Source organism: Artemia franciscana, chromosome 1 (genome assembly GCF_032884065.1).
Source record: "Artemia franciscana chromosome 1, ASM3288406v1, whole genome shotgun sequence".
Lineage (NCBI taxonomy): Eukaryota > Metazoa > Arthropoda > Branchiopoda > Anostraca > Artemiidae > Artemia > Artemia franciscana.
In genome coordinates this window covers 64,312,790-64,334,952 of record NC_088863.1, presented here as the reverse complement: position 1 = coordinate 64,334,952, position 22,163 = coordinate 64,312,790, and the positions used below count along the sequence as shown (strand labels likewise).

Sequence of the window (22,163 nt, the reverse complement as noted above, 5' to 3'; positions counted from 1 at the left end):
TGACTATTATAAAGGGCACTAGCCCTTTCAGTTTCCAATTGAATGACTACTTTTTGAAGTTTCTATGACAATACTTTCTAAGAAAATTTTATATGCCCAAGGGTACAACTTACAACCCTTTCCCTGAGGGCTGTGGAGGGGGGAGTCATCCTTAAAGACACAATCTCCGGACATTCCAACTACGTTGATCAAAATGGCTATTTTAAAATTTTGATTGGAAGTGTTTGGGGAAATGAGCCGTGGGAGGGGGGCATTTGCCCTCCGATCATTCCCGACTAATAAAAATGGCACTATTCCTATCAACTTCCCATCAAATGAGCCCCTTTTGAAGTTCCTACGATAACGCTTTCTGTAATAACCTTATATGCCCCAACGGCATAATTTACAACCATTGCCCTAAGGCCTATGGAGGGAGAGGTTGTTATCCTCAAAGACATAGTTTCTGGGCCGTTCAACTGTATAGAAGAAAATGGGTAGATAAAAATTTTCATCGGAAGCGTTTGAGGAAACGATGGCCGTGGAGGGGTGGCAGTTACCCTCTGATCACTTTCGACTGTTAAAAAGGGCACTGGCCCTATCAGTTTCCAGTTGAATGAGCTTTCTTTGAAGTTTCTACGACAACTCTTTCTATAAAAAACTTTATATGCCCCCAGCACGCAACTTAAAAATCTTGCCCTGAGGGCGGGGGTGTCATCCTTAGACAAAATTTCCAGACCTTTCAACTACACTGAAAAAAATGACCACTCAAAATTTGTACTGGGAGTATTTGGGGAAATGATGGCCGTGAGGAGGGAGCATTTGCCTTCCAATCACTTTAGACTATTAAAAAGGGAACTAGTTCTCTCATTTTCTAATCGAATGAGCCTTTTCTGAAGTTTCTATGACAATACTTCCCATACAAATCTTATATGCCTCCAGGGCACAACTTGTGACCCCTGTCCTGAGGGCTTTTGGGGGAGGGGGGTCATCCTCAAATACACAATTTTTGGACCTTTAACTAAGTTGAACAAAATGGCTATCTCAAAATTTCGATTGAATGTGTTTGGGGTAATGGTGGGCAAGGAATGATGGTTATTTGCCCTCCAGTAACTTTCGACCATTAAAAATGGCACTAGCCCTTTTAATTTCTATTTCAACGAGCCCTATTTGAAGTTTTTAGGACAATACTTTCTACAAAAACCTTATATGCCCAAGGGCACAACTTATAACCCTTTCTCTAAGTGCTGTGGAGGGGGGGGTGTCATCCCTAAAGATAAAAGTTCCGGACACTCCAACTAGGTTCAACAAAATGGCTATTTCAAAAGCCATTTTTTGATTGGAAGTGTTTGGGGAAATGATAGCTGTGGGAGGGGGGCATTTGCACTCCGATCACTCCCAACTAATATAAAAGGCACTATTCCTATCAACTTCCCATCAAATGAGTCCTTTTCAAAGATTCTACGACAACGCTTTCTATAAAAAAAAAAAAAAAAAAAAAAAAAAAAAAAAAAAAAAAAAAACTTATATTCCTAACTTATAACCCTTGCCCTGAGGACGGGGAGTGTCATCGATAAAGACATAATCTCCAGACCTTCCAACTACGTTGAACAAAATGGCTATCTCGAAATTTTTATTGAATGTGTTTGGGGAAATGGTGGGCGTGGGAGGGGGTTAATTTCCTTCCAATCACTTTCGACTATCAAAAAGGACACTTGCCTTTCCATTTCCAGTGGAATGAGCTCGTTTCTAAGTTTCTATGACAAATCCTTCGATACGAAGTGCCCTGGTCTAAACAAACAAAAAACAATAAATAAATAAATAATACATTGTGCCAACATCGTCCTTTATCATAGGCAGCGCTATAACCTATTATAAAATACAAAAACACAGACAACTTGTTTTCAAGTTTTAAATATTAAGAGTTTCTTCGGGGAAAAAGAATGCCGAACTTGGTGAAAAATCAAACATTTTCAGTTAAAAATTAATTGCATTGCAGAAAAAAAAAATCAAAATGAGGTAAGAAAAATCGACCAAATTTTGCTGAATCGACCTAAATCTGATCAACAGAAAAGAAATATAAAACTGATCGTGGATAGTAGTTTATAAAAGTGGGTCCGAATTTTTCTTTACGTTGGGATAGTAACCTAGACAGTGGAACCAAATATGATCTTTTAACGGCACACAAAATAGCACACTCTTGACTAGCCTTGTTATATTTTGATTATTTATTTTGTTTGTTTGCTTGTGTTTATGCGTCGTTATTCAAATTATGACAAGTTAAAACCAGACTACCGAAGGTTCAATTTCAATAAAACGCAAATGGCACTCACATCATTTAGAGGGTTCGAGAGAGGGGAGCACTACTCTTCTTTAAAGTTAAATTAGAATTGTGATATTATTTCTGTTCCAATCTGAAAACAGATTGTTTTCAGCAAAACCCAAACGATACTCTGATCTCTGGAAGCACTAGGAGGAAGTAGTTACATTCGGTAAAAGTTTGTCCTGATTTTCAATTTTAATTTTCTGCTCTTTTTATGGTTTATATATTTACCGATAGCAGTACCCGCTATCTTTATTTTTGATATAATCATCTTTTTTTCAGGAATTGTTCATTCATTGACATAAACTCCACTTGATTTAAAGTATTAGTTACTATACAACTTCATTTCTGATTATCTTCAGTTTTGAAATGGATCTGAAAATTTCCTTTTTTTAAGAACTTTTTTATATAGTACAAAAAGAAATCAACCCAAGATCCAATTTTTCAGCCTCACTAGAAAGAAACAACATAATTTATCGTTAGAGACATTATTCCACTACTATTCATAGACGAAATGTGCATTGTCTCAAGCAGGGAAAAGAAAACATGGTAATACCAAATTTTCCTTTTCAGCCTATGGTCTACTTATGAAAATATGGGTGAAGGTTTCTTTTATCTTTCTTTTTTAATTTGGATTCTTAGTTTCTTGGCTTGCGTTCTCTTAAAGTAGCTCATCAGACTTTTAGCGGCAGCTACAACTTGAATATCAAACCTTAACCAACAGTATCCGAGAAGGTTACCAGGCAACTATGGTTTTCGAGATTTAAGGAACATCATTTGCGCATAATTCCCCTTGTGCTTGTTTTGTTCAAAATCTAGTTTAACTTCATTGAATACGCCGCAGGAGCCTAAGCAAGGAAATCGAACAGATTTTATTTAATCACGAATTTTTTACTTTAATTTGTGTTTTTTTTTTTTGTCTCTCCTGTTCCAAAGAAAAGTATTCCTTAAACCTTTTATGTAAAATCCCTGCATAGTTTAAACTCATTGTGTAAGGACGTCAACAATTTTTTCTTCTCTTTTTCGTTTTCCTTGTATGACCCTCCTTCAACCAGGATGATTCTGGACCCCTTTACTATATCCTCATTTGTGCTGGTGCATCTACGATTTTCCTCCTCCTTTTTTGACCTACCTTTCCTTCTTAAAATGAATCCTATCAATCTTTCCCCTTTAATAGTCCTTTAAAACCCTATATTAACTCTTGTTGGGTCATAACGAGATTTTCGTAACATAAAACGACAGCATAAAACGACAATAAAAAACAATACAACATGCAAAACAACAAAACAACATAACAAAACAAACAAAACAACATAAAACGACAATAAAAAACGACAATAAAAAACGACAATAAAACAATAAAACTAAAAACATAAAACGACACCATTTTCACCTCTATCACTTTAAAAAGTAATAGCAGTTGTATATATGTTTTCATGTGTTTTACTAAGGAACTATAACAGCAAAATTTGTAAAATGAAAAAAATGATTAGAATTCAGTTGATTCAAAAGGAACTTCCCTGTATTCACGGTTTCAAAAGCAGACATACTGTATCTTCTTCAATGTTTTTTTAGTTTCCGTTTTTTCATCTTTATGACCATCCCCGTATTAGGTAGGAGATGGTCTATTACCCATCGGTTCCGATTTCTGCAAATATAAACTCTATGTGCATAGGTATTTTTTTACTTTCTCCCTTTCTTTCACTTTTTGCGTTACAAAAACGAAGAGATAAAGAAATCTCAAAATGAAGAAAACAAGTGGAACTACGTCCATTAGAAGAGGAAGACATTTCTAAAATGACGCGAATATTTCAAACAGTTCGCGGTAACGAACTATAGTAAAGAGCGACCCGGCTCAATAGTAATCGAAACTCTAATCATGAAGTTTAGTCTTACCCATCAAAAGTTACGAGCCTGAGAAAATTTGTCTTATTTTAGAAAATCGAATATTAAGTCATAGAATATTATATAAGTCATATAATATTAACAAAAATCACACCCTCAGATTAAGCGTATCAGAGAACCCTATTGTAGAAGTTTCAAGCTTCTATCAACAAAAATGTGGAATTTTGTATTTTTTGCCAGAAAACAGATCACGGATGCATGTTTATTTGTTTTTGTTTTTATTTGTTTTTTTTCCCACTGGTGATCGTATCGACCCAATTGTCCCAGAATGCTGCAAGAGGGCTCATTTTGACGGAAATTGAAAGTTCTAGTGCCCTTTTTAAGTGACCAAAAAATTGGATGGTGCCTAGGCCCCCCCATGCACATATTTCCCCCAAGGTCACCGGATCAAAATTTTGAGATAGCCATTCTGTTCAACTTAGTCGAAAACCTAATAAGTATGTCTTTGGGGATGACTTAATCCCCCCCAGTCCCCGGGGGAAGGGCTGCAAGTTACAAACTTAGACCATTGCTTACATAAATTAATAAATAATAATTTATTTGTTACCCGCTCGTTTTGACAATTTAAGCGGAGTAAAAACGTTAAGGAAAGAAAAACAAAATAACACAAACAATACAATCAATACAGTCTAATCAAAGGGTGGTAAGGACCCAAGCGTTGACAGACCTCAGCACCTAATCTAGCATAGAGTTTTTTATAAACAAAAATAATATCAGTGTCACAAAACTTTCTAATGATCTTCTGATTTCTATAAGAACGTGGCAGATACAATAAATATTTGCAATAATGAAAATACAGAACTCTTATACATTGCAAATCTTGATTATTAAAAAACGGGCACAAACCAGAAAGAAACAATATAGAATGATCGCAATATGTAGAATAAAGCCTGGATACAGCCTTTCATGAAAATCTGCCTCGATTCGGGACAATTTTCGCGTGCTCAATTTTAAGTTTACTTTTAATATCATTAAGCCTACATGATCAAAAAGCCGATAAAAACGAACATAGTTATTGTTAATTATGGAGTGTGCAGACGTTTTCAGGGACTTTTTCGCGTTGGGGTGGGGTTCGATCACGGGGAGGATGTTCCGTGGGAGGATCTTATCGTGGAGGAATTTTTCATGAGGTAAGAGAATTTCCATGAAAGGGGCACAGGATTTTTTAGGATTATTTAAAAAAAAAACAATGAAAAAATAAAAAACGAAAATTTGAAATGACAAATTTTTTTCAACTGGAAGTAATGAGCAGCATTAAAACTTACAACGAACATAAAATATTGCGTATATAAGGGGGTTCGTCTCCTCCAAAATACCTTGCTCTTTACGCTAAAGTATTTTTAGTAATTTCAATTATTTATTCTAAGGCCTTTGTGATTCAGGGGTCATTCTTAAAGATTTGGGACAAAATTCAAGCTTTAATGTAAAAAACGAGGCATTGACAAGGGGGTAATCCCCCCCCCCATATACGTAATAAAAATACACAAATATAGAAGTTCGTTACGTAAGTTAATTCGTAAGGTACGTATGTTTATTACTAACAAAAACGTTCGTAAAAAAATAAAAAATCTAGTTGCATTTTTAAGCAACCAAAAATTGGAGGGCAACTAGGCCTCCTCGCCCATCCCTTTTTTATCAAAATCGTCCAATCAAAACTATGAGAAAGCCATTTAGCCAAAAAAAAATAATTAAATTTCGTTTTGATTATTCATGTGCGGTGAGCCTAAATCAAAACATACATACATTAATTAAAAACGTTCAGAAATTAAATAAAAAAAACAAGTTTTTTTAACTGCAAGTAGGGAGCGACATTAAAACTTAAAACGAACAGAAATTATTTTGTATATAAAAGGGGTTGACCCCTCCTCAACGCCTCGGTCTTTACGCTAAATTTTTTATTGTTTAAAAAATTAAAGTTGTGAGAAAGAGTCAAACTTTAGCGTAAAGAGCGAGGCGTTGAGGAAGGGTCAACCCCTTTTATATACGGAACAATTTCTGTTCGTTTTAAGTTTTAATGACGCTCCTTACTTGCAGTTAAAAAAAAATTGTTTTTTTTTATTTAATCACATGTATAAAACAAGGTGTCTTCAACACTAAAAACAAAGAAGTAGCATAAATCCAAAAAAAATCTAAAACAGGTGAAATATCCGCGTCGTTTCAGTTTGTCTCTTTCTTCCACAGGCCTTAGTCCCGTTTGTTTTCTTCATCTTGAGATTTCTTTTTCTCTTTGTTTATTGTCATGGCTAGCTTTAGATCTTTCATTCCATTTACTTTTTTTTAGATTAGAAGACTGTTTAGTATTAATTTTTTGCTGTTTAGAGTTTTGTTGGTTTCTTTGTTTATTGTTTAGTTTTTCTGCTTAATGTATCGTAAATAACGTATGTGTCTTGTTGCGCTTAAGATCACGCTGCCTTTCCATCATATACAAAAAATAACAAGTAGAACAATAGGGAATTTTTCTCCGTAAGACAGTGGAATTCCAAACTTCAAATGAATTTTTCTACCCTAAATACAAGGATCATCCTGAATGCAGCACGAATGAAAATATAAAAGAGAAACTTACGTTAAAATATGACCACTAAAACAAAAACATAAAAATTAAACAGCCCAAGCATCCTGCGTTGACAAACTACTTCAGTCAAACTCCGTTGAAAAAAATGATGCTAGAGCTTTTTTTTTTTTTTTTTTTTTTTTTTTTTTTTTTTTTATTGGCCGTATTTTAATGTAAGTTTTTCTTTTGTATTTTCTTTTTTTTTTCTATGCTGAGGACGCCCCTTGAACTTAGGGTCGAAATATTCATTATGTTCACAAAATATAAATTGGTCACGGTAAAATCGAGTATTTTACGTATTTTATCGTAATTCGGTGGACCCCCGTAAAATTGGTATTTTACATATTTTACCTAATTTACGTATTTTACCCATCATACCGGTTATACCCCCCCTCTCATTTTCCCCTGGATAATTGCGGATTTTCAATAGAAGGGAAACTCTATTCTTCTGTTTAAGTCAAAGGCAATCGTATAGCATTGCCTATAGCAAAGACCCATAAGGGTTTAAAGTGTTACAATTTGTTAATTTATTATTTCCCTGAGGCACTTCATGTGGAAGGGGTGATCGAATAAAATTTAGAGGGGGTCAGTGAATTGGAAATCGAAAGTTCCAGTGCCCTTTTCTAAGGTTTAGTCTGCTTTTCAACCAATTGCTACTGAATGAGTTGTTACCGACTACAATCTCTAAGAAATTCTTGTTCCAGTTTAACGGCCCTTGTATCTCAGCAGTTGTTTCTGAAAGAATCTTCAGATGAATACAGAATTGCTTCTAAGGGAGAGACGAGGAAAAGTTGGAGATAGAAATTGATATATAATCCTCAGAGGCGTGTCCAGGAATTTTGTTTGGGAGGGGGGGGGGCTTCAGAACAGGCCTGAATCGGAATCTGAGTCTCAAGGAGATGAGCTATATTTGCCATAGGATCCTGTTGTAAACGGTCTCAATGACTGTAAAAGTGACTGAATCTTCAGCTATTATGATCCAGCGTTTAGTTAATCAAAGTCATTAAAGTGTTACAAACCACTTTGTTACTTGTGTTTGGTGCTTTTAAATTTTTCGTGTATAAATACACGAAAAATAACATAGATATAATCGATATGGCTGAATGCGGCTGTTTAAATATGCAAGGCTGTTAGAGGAACACTTCTTGAGTTTAAATTTAGAAAAAAAAATGATAGTTTGACTTTACTCCCAAATAAGAATAAATACGATTTCTTTTTTTTTCAAAATAGATGTCTGAAATCAAGCACTGTCCTAATACCGAGGTATTACCCTAGGCAAAAGATTACCAAAGGGATAAACTAGACTATTAATTAAATTGATAGAACTATACATCAAGGGGCATTACCTTTTTTAAGCCCAGGAAAATCAGAATCAGCAAAAAACTTTATTAAAAGCTGAAATACGAAATGCTCAACTGGTCTGGTAGCTACAGGGCAATTCTAAACCACCAATTTTACCCTATATTTCCTAGGGAGTACCATATTTTACCTTGATATACCAATTTTGCGTTATTTTACCAATTTTACTTGCCAACTTTTCATTTTACATTAATTTTTAATTACAATAATAACTGGTTGCTATACGTTATCTAAATTTACCTTTGCTCCTTATTTTCGTATTAAAACACCTAAATACCAACTAGTGAATTACTATGACTAAAGGATATAGTCAATGACATATAAGAAAATCGAATTTTGCAAGATTATGTTGAGTTCCTTTAAACTGCTAGGCAGCATTGGTTTTGTTCCTAGGTTTGAATTCAGAAAGAAAAACAAAATTAGTCAGACAAACTGTTATATTTTCAATTTTAATATATTCAAAACCAAATTTTCTGAAAAAAAAGTTAAAAATGAGTCATTTCCCATAATCAATAACAATAATACCGAAGAAAACAGACAACTAAACATAATGGAAACCTTAGCACTAAGACGAATAGTAATCCAAAACAGCTAACTCAACATACAATTAAAGCCAAAAAATCAGAATAAGTTAAATTAGGGTAATAACAGTTTATTTACAAATGAATTTTAACTTGTATTTCAAGTTTCTATCAATCTAACAAGATCTTTTCTGAAAGTTTTTTTCTTCAGTTATTTTTAGACTATAAAATAGCTGAACTAATTTCTGTAGCAGAACAAAGGCTAGATGAAAAATTAATGGCAAATATAAATTATGCCCATTAGTCAAAGAATTATTATAAGCCTATGGCTAACCAAAAGTAAAAACATAAAAGAATAAATAAATATAGTAGCAATTCTATTTCGACTTTTACAGTCAGCAACATGGTTTTTGCTGGTTTTTTTTTTTTTTTTTTTTTTTTTTTTTTTTTTTTTTTTTTTTTTTTTTTTTTTTTTTTTTTTTGAGAAATAAGTTTGTGTTTCCCTCAGTTTGGTTTTCTGTACTCTTCAAATATACAGCAGACAATATGAAATTTTCGTCCCTTCTTGGCTTTCCTTTCCAGTAAATTCATAACTTAAAATTTGATTCATTTCTTCATAATGTTTCCACCACCATGAGTTTTGGTTATTTTGCCTTTAAATGACTTTAACAGACCATAAAAATATCATTCAGTAAATTCACATATTAAATAGACACATTGCAAAGGCAGATTATGCACTAAAATACAAAAGAAGAAAAAATTAATATCATTGTTCAGAGGAAAGAAAAGGAGAACAACATGGTAAACTAAAGGAACGACTGTCAGTCAACCCTGGACATTCTTGATAAAGAATAACAAATTAAGAATACATAAAAGTTGGTGGCATACCACTATCCTGGAATAGAAGAATACTATAGGAGTATATCCTTACAACAAGGGTACATTATTTATGTCTGTCAAGCAAGAATGCAGTTAACAGTTCGAAAGAGTCATATACGAATACCGACATATTTACAATTTTACACATAATTTTTCATATTATTTGCATGATTTAAACGCTATAAAAAAAAGAATACACGGATCTAAGCATTCTAAGCAGTTCCCTCTACTAAAACCCAAGCAAACGTGCTTACTAGATGCAAACACAAATACAAATCAAGTATTATAGTGAAAAGCTTATGAAATATTGAGTCATTCTTAATTATTAATTGCATTCTTAATTAGTCACAGCAGAATCCCACTAAATCTTCATAAAATGATTCTGCTAAGACAGCTGGCCAAATCTTAATGGGCCAAATCTACTTCCAAGAAAAGAGATACACATTTGCAAAGTATAAATTAGGACGAAAATAGACACATTCATTTTATATTTTTGAGGTTCTTCAAAATACTGGAATCTATATTGCTATTGGACTACAAAAACCTAAGTGAAGTAAGAAAATAAGACTCCGGTTGAGACTATTAGCTAGTGCAGTAGCAAGTTGGTGCGGATACCTGCGTGCTGAACCTGAACCTGAATCATTTAGCCCCCTTCCACTCCATTTAAATTAGATATTCAGCAGATCTTAATACTCTTCAAATATCCAAATTTTCTCATATTCCCTCTCTTCAATTCATCTATTAAAATAATAAATTACATTATTGATGATCACAGTCTTAAAGGCATACGACAAAAGATCCGTTATTTGAGAGAATTCTGTTGAATTTCTTCATATTCGTAGCCAAATAAAATTAAATATAATAAGATAGCATTATAAGGCAGAAGACATTATTCCCCCAGGGATTCTTAGGATCTCAAGTTTTGGAGTTGTATCTATAACTCGTTTATTTATCATGGTTTCCTATATACTTAATTCAAATATAAATATTATAACATGTTCTAATATAAGGTAAAAACTAAAACTATTTCCCTTTTGCGGATATTAGCAGGGGATCCAGCCAGAAACAACAATCTCTCCTTCAAAAATACTTAGCGCGTTTTATTTTGACTGAAATCCCGTTGATAATGAATCTAGAAAACTGCAAGTTAGAGATTCTAGAAATCCTTGTTTTCATAATATATCCTTGTTCCATAATATGGAAGCAACACCATATAACCTAACGATGAGGATCCTAAAGAAACATTTTCATTGGTTTCATAAATGTGAAGGAGGGCTACTGCTCCCTCCATCAACTCGCATTTATACAATGAAGTTTATCAATTCGTAAAACAATGCTTTAAGAATGATAACATCCCTGAAAAAAAACAAATCTGTCCCTTGAACATGCATTAAGACGTTAGGGTTTGGAAAATCAAAAATTACTATTTTTTAATACAAAATTAATTGTTTAAAGAGTACTAATTTCCATAGTTCCTGAATTTTGAGATTCTAGAGATCCTTGCATTTTTTGACGTTTTCATAATTTACCCCTTATTCCACGATTTGGAAATAATACAGTAGAGCTTAATTATGAAGATCCTAACGAAGTCAATTCATTCCTAGCATCGTATTCACTAAACTTGAGCACATAAAATGAATTCAAAAGAGAGCATTAGAAAATAATCAAGAGATTGATCGAGGGAAAAGAGGTGAGTACACTCCCCCCCACGCCCTAGAGCATCAAGAAACCTCGTGAACGTATGAAAAGATCATATCAGTATCTTGAATTGTAAATTCTAAACCTGTATCCAAAAATGGAATCTAAAAAAAAGCTAAGAATAAAAGAATACGTTGAATAGCTTTTGAAAAGCAGTAACTGGGCTGGATAAATTCTAGAGCCACTGAATAAACAAGGATCGATTTTATTAATACTATAGAAATTATTTTTAATTAGCTATTTGTCAATTTGAGGGTTCAAAACTAGTAACCATATTTGCTTTCTTTTGTGTCTACAAACTGTCTTTCCGTTCTTAGTGTTACATTTCCAGTATTTTTTTTTCTTATATACAAGATTACTGGCAAGCTCGTCTAAAGGCAAATGAATAAAAATGTAAAAAAAAAATAATTTCGTAATTTTTGAATACTTTGGCATCATGCTTGATAAATTCCTTTTTTCTTCGTCATGTTTGTCAACATTTTGTTTTGCAAAAAGGACTGCATAGTAATCAGGACTTTTTATCGAATAAAGACTTATAAAAACGAAGCGGTGAACATTTTCAAAAGTAAAAGGTTAAAATTGTTAAAATGGACAAAACTAAATTTGTTCAATAGTCGTACAAACACTTCCAAATTACATGTTGTAAAATACTTTGGTTCAGTGGTGAAAATTTCAACTTATTCCTTAAACAAATACATTTGATTCAAGGTGATGGGACACTTAGTACTTCATAATGTGAATATAAGTTGGCATCTGGAACAAGGCCGTATCCAGGATTTTTCTTATGGTGGGAAGGGAACATTTTTTTTTTTTTTTTTTTTTTTTTAATGCATCAAAAATTTGTTTCTGTCCATATTTGTTATGTTTTTGTGAGTCAGACACATTTTCAAGGGATTCAAACCCAGTAGCACCCCCCCCCCTACCTCCCCTGGATACAGCCTTGATCTGGAAGTTATTTTGATGTTAAAAGACATATTTTGATGTTCAAATTGATGGCAATTTTCATTGTTCATTGAGACTGAAATTTCTACAAAAACAATGATTGCAATCTTAATGATGCGCAAGTATATTAGAAAAAAAAATCTAAACCGCCTTGTTTTATGAGGGTCTTCTTAAATCATTTATCCTTTTTTGTCTTTATGGTCGGTCTTTGATAATAGCTTCAGAATAAAAAATGACAATAGCATTAACATAAAACACAAAAAACACAATTTCAATAAACATATACCATTTTTATATTAAAAGAATTAGGTTAATTTAAAGAGCTAAGTAGTTCGTCTCTCCTCTCCATTATATCCATTTCTAAGTGATCCAACTCAGCCAGGGTCATATCCTTTATTAGGTATCTCGCTGCTGTTAGTGTGTTTGACGCCTATAAAGACAACAAACAAACATTATTATCAAATTCGTTTTCGAACATGACAACCTTAAGAACAGAAAGGTGTAATCACTTGTCATAGTATAACGCAAATATTTGTTGAATTTTACATTTTTTTTTTTTTCCGGGTTTAATATTCTTTCATACCATATAACGGATTCTTCTGGGTACCCGGCTGACTGACCGTATTTCAAACAGTAGGTTGTACGAAAAGTGTGGTTCAATCCCGCTTTCTGGGGCTATAATAAAAGAAAGGTTGAGATGGCTAGGCCACGTTCTACGGATGAAGGATGACAGATTACCGAAGATTGTCCTTTTTGGCCAACCGTCTGGGGCTACACGGATAGCAGGTCGTCCTTGTCTGGGTTGAGAGGATGTCATAAATAAAGATTTAAAGGAAATGGGAACTTCCTGGGAGGGTGTAAAGAGGGAAACTTTAAATAGATTAGGTTGGAGGAGGAGCGTGCGTAGCTGTGTTGGCCTCAGGCGGCTTGGTGCTGCAGTGAGTTATTAGTAGTGGTAGTAGTATATAACTTTCCCCTGTCTAGTTCCTAACAAAAAAAAACCTTGCCAAAATATCCGGTAATAGAAGATTGCGCTTCCTTACATTTTTTTCTAGATGTTGAGTCTTGTAAAGTCGATCATTTCCCCCCCTTTAAATATACAAGTATATATTTCAATTATTGCTGACGACTTCAAGCCACTTATAACATGAATCGAGGTTCATCATACAACGAGAATTATTGTATTTTTAAAATAAAATATTTAAAATAAAAAAGTTTTATATTAAATGCACTAAGTATGAATTTAGTATCTGAACTAAAAGGAACTAGCTTATGAACCTAATCGGATTACTTTTTGTACTGTATTGTGATTGCGCAATTAACTTGCGGACTTAATTGTGAGGGATTGCTCACTTCATACACAGTGAGTTATTATTAGTGTATAATTGAATATATTGGTGTTATCGCTGATTAAAAACTGTGATTAAGTTTGTGAATCTGCAGTATCTCGTCGGAATAAATGACGGGAAAAAAGCCCCTAAGGCTACCACCCGAGAAGGATACTCCCACTGAAACCCTTAGCCGGTCGCCATTCCGACCTACCTATAAAACTCTTCCTAGAACCCCCCCAACTACGCGATCCAAAACTGTTAGCCACTTGTCAGGAATTCAGGCCTTAGCCGAAACTACCTCTAATGAAAGAGGTGAGACGCCTGGCAAAAAGAGGAAAAAGGATGAAACTCGTTCACCAACGATAGTGCAACCCCTCTCTTCAAGTGTCCCAGAAACAAGTGCTAACGATCACCCCAATTATTATACTGTCTCAATCAAGAAAACCAATGGCCAACCCTTTTCAAAAGATCGAATAATGCAAATTAGGAAAGCCGTCTTTCTGATCACCAAGGTGAATTTTGAACTTGTTTTCAAGCAGGACGAGTCTATTGATATTTACTTTACGTCTTCTCAGGCGGCAGACCATGTCCTGTCAAAATCCAAAGAAATAATTCTTGATGGCTCAAAAATTTTAGCCACAAAAAAAGATGTGGAAAAGTTACACAAGTATGTGCTGTATGGTGTTGATACCAGTGTAAAAGTGGAGGAAATACAAACTGAACTAATAGATTCTTCAGGTCTTCTCATCAATCCTTCAACTGCTATAAGGCTAAGTTTAAACAAAGAAGGTTTTCTTCACCCTAGCCGTTCAATCCTCATTTCCTGCAAAGTTGAGCTAAGCGGAGAAATATTCTTGTACGGTATGTCTCTTTTTTACAAGATTTATAAGCCTAAGCCCCTACAATGCTCCACTTGTCTAGCCCACGGCCACAGCAAAAAACACTGCAAACAGTCCCATCCGTCTTGCCTTAAGTGTGGGAAAACAGGCCACGCAATTAGTGAATGCCCTGAGTCAGACCCTTTCTGCAGAAATTGTAACCGGAAGGGACACACAGCCCTCCAAAAACAATCTTGCCCAGCTCACCAAAAGCGAGTTGTAATCCTTAGAACATCTGATAAAATGAACCTACCCTACTCAGTTGTAGCTGCAAGAATCCCTTGGCAACCCACACCCCATCGGCCCAGTAGAAGCCAAGCAACAGTTGCTGTAGCAGATGCAAAGACAGTATCATTTCCAAAAGAGGCAAATAATGTTCATACTCAAGGTTCTAGTCATTCCCCCCATCCCTTACCTAAGTTTACTTCAACATCCTGCCCTCCAAAAGATTCATCTAAAAATAGCCAAGAATGGCAAAGGCTTGCAACTTATCTCACAGTCAGTCACTTAATTGAGGTTAGTAATGAAGCTGAGGAAACCAAAAATACTCTCAAGAAGAAAGCTATCACTAAACTCCTAGGTGATGACATATTAGAAACAGCTATGGCTCAATTATCCTCCATGAAAAAGGACATAGATTCCACATCAAAGCTAGTTAAGCCTGTAGACTCAACTGCAAATCAAATCAATGCAGGCTCTGAAATTGCCACAACCCCCAAGACGGTAATCGATGCCACTGCCCTAGTCAAAGGCAAGAAATCTAAGAAAAAAACGGCAAACTTTCCATCCCAGTCCAAAATTACCACCAATGATATTTCGTCGGCTGAAGAAGATTTCCAATATTCTAATCAAGGAGATGATGAAACTCAGACCACAATGGATGTTTAAATGTGCACCGTACAAGATTTTACGTTTCTCACGAATTTATCACTGTGTAATAATGTTGTTTTTAACTATTACGATGACCAAAATAATTTGCCCACCAGCCCCTTAGCTAGCCCCGATAGCCCTTTAAACCAAATTAACTGTGAATATCTCGACACTTTTGATTTTGTGAAAAATGTGAAACCTAAGCTAATGGAAGAGACCAAACTTAATGTAATTTGCTTTAACATCAGAAGTATACGGGATAAGTGGGCTAATTTTAAAGACTTAGTTTTAATTAATGGTTACTGCCCTTTTGACGTAATTGGAATAACGGAAACATGGCTTTCAGAAATTGATGATAAGAATGAATTTTCCCTCCCTGGTTTTCAAGCTATTCATATTGAAAGAAAATTAACCAAGTCCTCTGGCGGCATTTCTCTTTACATCCGGTCAAGTCTGAAATTCACCAGGCTATTAGACTGTGAATCCTTATTCTCGCAACCTATAAATAATAGATGCATTTATTCAATAATCGTAGACATAAGTGTTGACGAGAATTCTTTTATTTTTTCATTATTTTATAAGCCCCCCTCATTTCCGACCCCTTTCTTTTGTAACCTATTTGATGATTTTTCTAGTTTTATTAATTTACCACAAAAGAAGGCAATAGTTTTTGGGGACTTCAATTGTAATTTACTAAATGTTAGCAATAATAATGATTGTGATACCTTTTTTGAAACATTCACCTCAAGTGGTCTTCTTCCCACAATCCTTTTTCCTACTAGAGTTGATCCTGTGAGGTCTACAGCTACTGTAATTGACAACATTTTTGTATCCACTTCCCTGGGAAACCACCTGTCCTCCAAAATAATATTTTCTGACCTGTCAGATCACTTTCCAATCTATCTCTCGCTACCCTCCCTACCAACTACTCAGCCCTCTAGAACTAAAACCCCTACGTATAATAGAATATATAATACTGTGAATATGAACAGGTTCACGGATCGTTTGAAATCCTTTGACTGGTCCAAGGTTTTGGATTGTCAGGATGTTAATTCAGCCACAAATGGTTTTACACAAGGACTGAGTGATCTTATCAGTTCAACCTTTCCAGTTCGTAAATCAAACCGAAAAACTAGCCATATACGCCCCTGGATGTCTAATAGCCTGATAATCTCTTCATACCGAAAAAATGACCTATATAAGTTAGCTTGCAAAACCAGTAACGTTATTGACCTGACTAATTATAAAAAATACAAAAATTTATATACCAAACTTGTCCGGGAAGCAAAAAAAAATTATTATTATTCGAAAATCTCTCATTGCAAAGGGAACTTGCAAAAAATTTGGTCAACAATAAATGAAATTCTTTCAAAAAAAAGAAGTTCAAGATCTGTACCTCTTAACCTTAAGGACATCAGTGGCAGATTAATTGACCCAAGTTCAGTACCGGATGCTTTTAATAATTATTTCACTAATATTCCAAATGCTAACTCCTGTTCCTTCTCCCAGTCAGTACAACCTAGCAAGAATCCTGGATCCATGTTTTTCTCTCCAACTGATCGTAAAGAGGTGCTTCAAGTTATCAAATGTCTCTCTAATAGTAGTACACCTGACTTCTTTGGCATAAGTAATAAGCTTCTTAGGACCGTATCTTCCTATGTTTGTGAACCCATTGTGCACATAGCAAACCTGTCTATGACCAATGGAGTCTTCCCAGAAATATTTAAATCAGCAATTGTTATCCCGATTCATAAAAAAGGCGATCCGTCTGAGATAAGTAATTATCGTCCAATCTCACTTCTCCCAGTTATATCTAAAGTGCTCGAGAGAATTATATTCCGACGTCTTTCTCCCTTTTTATTTGGGATTCATTCTTCAGATTCGTTGATTTCTCCCCATCAATATGGCTTCCGTTCCAAATTTTCAACTGCTCATGCACTAATAGACGCCACACAGTTTATACGTTCCCAACTTGACCTTAAAAATACTGTATTGGGCTTATTTCTGGACTTTTCTAAGGCCTTTGATATGGTTGATCACAGTGTTCTATTAAGTAAACTCAACAACTTAGGGATTCGTGGAGTTCCTTTCTCATGGTTTGGCTCTTATCTCTCTGGTAGAGTACAGAGTGTGAGTCTGGGCGGGTTGACTTCACATCCCCTATCTGTCCGAAGGGGCGTCCCACAAGGCTCTGTTCTTGGTCCAATACTTTTTCTCCTTTATATTAATGATTTGGTTACGGACCTGGGTCCATCAGTGCACCCAGTACTTTTCGCTGACGATAGCAACTTTTTCATCACCGGTCCTAATTTACCATCCGTTGTCGCCTCTACTCAAACCCTTCTGAATAGAGTAGAGGAGTGGTGTCTAGTTAACTGCATGACCATTAACATCAAGAAAAGTCAGGTTGTATTATTTCGAACCCCTTACAAAAAAAATGAAGCTCAGCAAGCACTTGGCCTAAAATATTCTACCAATCTCCTCCCACAGGTCGAAGTTGCCAAGTTTCTTGGTGTTCACATAGACTCCTCCCTATCATTTGCAACACACGTGTCCTACATCAGAGCCATAATTTTGCGACAGGTAAGTATGATTAATCGTGCGAATTATTTTCTTCCTCCCGATATCCTTGTCACCCTTTATTACTCTTTTATTTACCCATATATCTCATACTGTGGATCTGTTTGGGGCAACACTTTTCCTTCAGTTACCAATAAATTAAAATCTGCCCAAAACCGTGCCATCAAAGCAGTTTTTCGGCTGCCCCGACTATATCCCACCCAGGACTTGTACTCCGATTTTGGTATTATCCCTTTTGAACAAATCATCAAAAAATTAAATCTATACCTTGCATACTCCGCTTACCATAAAAATCTTCCTCCTCAATTATTATCTTATTTTAATATTAATAATTCTGAAGGCCTCTGTCTCCGTTCATCCAACCGTTCCTTCATTGTCCCCAAGTGTGTCTCTAGTTCCGCCCAGCGATCCCCCATTTATAAATCTATACTTCAATGGAATATAATACCCTCCAGTGTCGAGCTATCCACAAGTTTTCGCATGCTGTATAGCAATGTACTAAAATTTTGATATTATAACTCTCTAAATTCTTATTCAATTTGCTTTAGTTACTCATGTTTTCTCTTTTCTATTTTTTTCTCTCTTCTTCATTTTCAATTTTTTGTGGTTATGGTCCTCAACAAGTTCGCTTCCAGGATCTTTATTATTATTGGTGTTATATTGTAGTTTTATTTGAATAAATTGAATTGAATTGAATTGAATAAGTATAGACTATAAAAGAAAAAAAAAATTGAAAATGGCTGATGAAAATTATCTACTGCAGACCATATACATTTTAATAAAAGAGAATGATAAATTCCAATTTTCAGAATAGATCTTAATAAAAATTATTAATGCTACATCCTACCTCAAACGAAGGGTCAGCGTCCGTTGCAATCAAAAGACGCAGGATGGAAGACCATTGCAGATTCACAAATAAAAAAAGAACCCGAGAATCCATGAATGAAACGCGCCATTTTGATCTGTTTCAAGTGGTTTTAGAGAAATGCAACATTTCAGCAAATGAAACTAAAAACTAAGACTAAAATAATCAGAGTTCCCCAATCCATTTTTTTTTTCAAACAAGAAACATCCTTTGAAAATTCATCGTTAAAAATTGTGGCCAAAAACGAATTCTACTTCCGAGCTAAATTCAAAAAAGTTTGTGTTCCCAAGCTACAAGTGTTATTTTTTCTTCTCTACATACCGGAAGAAGTGGGGATGAGTGAGCGAGTTCAAGCCTTGTAACAAATTGGCATGGATATAACCTTGTGAAGCATAATAATAAAGCGTTTAATCTAAAATTCCGAACCACTTTTTCGTTACAATATAGAAATTTCAGGTAAAAACAGGGTCCTTGGAGAACAGATAGATAGATAGATAGATAGATAGATAGATTTATTCACACGAAAGCAAAATTGTGCCATGGAGACATACACAAAACAAACAAAAAAATACAGCAACAGAAGATAGACTGAAAAGACACTAAAACTACTTATTTTAAAAAATCATCACGACACCTCATACCTACCCGGACGAACTTTCCAAAATTATTTGTATTTAAGTAACACCTACTTCTCAAAATTTCCAAAATCCAATCTCTCCCCCGACCTCCCTACCAAATATTTCCAAGCGCAACTCCCTCAACTCCCTACATTCCCCTGATAACGATGCAAAGACTCGTCCATCTCTCCACACATAGGGCTACTGTAAGGACCATCCCTCAATCTATTTCTCCCTAAATATTTCCTACGTTCTCCAAAAGGCATAAAATTCCCCCTTGAATACATTATCCATTTCAAATCTTGCGGAGCCAATCCCATTTTTAGGTAAATATCTTCGCCCCAGTTCTCCTTGACCTCCACATATAGCCCAAGGGACGGCAAGATGGCCTTGTCAGCTTGCCAAACCTGAACTTCCCGACACTCTAGCTTAGTAGCAACTAACCTAGATATAGTCCCAACCATCCTTCCTATCCCCTTTCCCTCATTCCAGCAATTACCTAACCCTGCACGGTCTAATATACTCTTCACCTGATTTGGCCACGACTCCTTCCTCGAATCTTCAACCATTATTAAAATGCTTGTTTAACTAGCCTATTAACTTCTATCGATGACACATTTCCCAACATTTAATCATACTAATTAACCTACTCTGCCTCATACACTTTATTCCCTTATCCCCTATCAGCACTAACCCCTTTAACTTATTGTCAAGGCCTAACATACTTAAAAAAACTCAACTGCATTCTTTCTAAGTTTAACTCCTTATTAATCCCCCCAAAGCTCCGCCCCGAAATGCAAAGCCGATCTAATCTTAAAAATAAAAGCATTTTAAATTTACTTCAGCAGTTCTACATCCCTAATTTCCTTAATACTACTTTTACTTAACATTCCTAGTAGACTATTTTCCTTACTTTCTAACATCTTAAGATGTTTCTTCCATTTCCCATCTCACAACAGCCTACAACCTAAGTACTGAAATTCCTCTACACGGTCTAGTGTCCTACCTTCATGCATAAACTGACACAGCGAATCTATCTGTTCTCCACTTTACCTAAAAACCATAACCACCGACTTTTGTACGTTTAATACTAGTTTCTTATTCCTAAAATAAGAAGATCCTACCAGTTTTTGAAAATGTTCTTTACTTTCTGCTACTAATGCTATGTCGTCCGCAAAAAGTAATGCCATAACAGTTGCACTTGAAAGCTTAATTATTGAGTCACCTCTGCCTATCAAATGTTCTTCAGAATCATTAATATACAATGAAAATAGCCCTGGAGAAATTTTACATCCCTGCTTAACACCAATTCTGCTCCTAATAACCCTAGAGAAATCTTTGCCTACCCGTACTAGTCTTAACTATATTATACATAGATTAACAAATACGCTTGATAGCCCTAGTGCTAACAACGACTCTATCATTAAGCTTCTATCCGCAAAATCAAACGCCCCTTTTAAATCCGAAAATGCAACAAATAGCTTACCCTCTTTTCACCTAACTTGCTTCCTAGTCATCCATAATAATATAAAATTCTTATCTATAGGACTATAGCCATTTCTGAACCCTGCCTGCGAATCTGATAAAGTTCTATTTTGGTCTATCCAAATATCTTTCCTGCGACATAATATCTTAGCAAAAACCTTACTAAGCACATTACTTAGGCTTATACCTCTGTAATTACCATGGTCTAATCCTATCCCCTTTTAAATAGCGGCACTAGAATAGACGTAACCCAAGACAAGGGCCATTCTGCACTGTTCAATATACCAGAAAATGTCACTGCTATAACAGGCAGCAGCCAAACCCGTCCCCACTTCCAAAATGTGGTTGATAATCCATCTATACCTGGAGCAGACCCGCCTCTCATTCCTTTAACTGTCTCTCAAACTTCACTTACCTGAATGGGAGCAACCAAATCATAATCACATTGGCCTATTCTTGATAGATAATAAGGGCCAAATCTAGCTCCAGAGTTCAAAAATTCTTATGAGTCGTCATTACAATATCTTGCACGCGTTAATGTGAATTCAACACTAATAAAACTGTGAAACTTTAGTAGCATATCAAGAATCACAAGATAACATTGTTCAATATAGGAAAAATAAAGGTGCCACCCTTCAAAAACTAAATAAAAAATTAAATAAAAAAGGATTGCTCACTCTTTTCGTTGTATATTGTTTTCTTGGTGGTAAATTGACAAAGCGAAGGTCATGTGGCATTTGATATCTTGGAGGACAGCGATCATATGGCGACTGGTCGTTCCGCTCCCAGTTGTCCATCTATAAAAAAAAGGGTATAAATAAAACATAAATGCTAAAAAAGGGTAGTGATTTCTCTTTTTTTACCACAGTCTCAGAAAACAAAGAGACAAAACAACTAAGGATCAATGTAGAATATAATCTAGATTTCTGCTGAACTGACCCCGGAATTTCTGATTGGGACAAATGTCGTCACATTTTATTTGGCATACTCATTGTTAGAAATCACAACTAAGGGATTACGCGGAGTGCTGCTTGCATAGAGCTTACGGTGCAGCGGCACAATCCAGCTGGGGATAATGTTTGACTCGTAAACTTTAAAAAAAAGTTTTTTAAAAGTAGTTTTTTCAAAGTTTTTCTGAAAAAAAGTTTGAAAAAGTTGACGTTATAAATCTCCAACCGCACCAATCCATAATATTTTATTTTCATTGAGGTCTATCTAGCCCAGTGTATATTCCCCTTACAGCTTCTGTGCAGTTTATAAGCGGTAAAAATCCTCTTCGAGACAAATCCGAATTTGAGCCCATTTTTGGGCTTCACGAACCGATATTGCGAAAATAAGCTTCAAATTTGCTTCCTGAATTGGGATCTACCTTATCATGAAAAT

General features: G+C 35.1%; 1 protein-coding gene across 1 annotated transcript in view; it reads right to left on the bottom strand.

Moving 5' to 3' along the window:
- Nucleotides 1–12,013: 12,013 nt before the first annotated feature.
- The window catches only part of LOC136032862 (centriolin-like), a gene marked incomplete in the record, with an annotated part of 62,921 nt that continues 52,771 nt past the window's right edge, over nt 12,014–22,163 (bottom strand). The window contains 2 exon segments of the mRNA XM_065713279.1: nt 12,014–12,584; nt 21,458–21,577. Of these exon segments, the coding sequence (XP_065569351.1) occupies nt 12,465–12,584; nt 21,458–21,577 (240 nt within the window).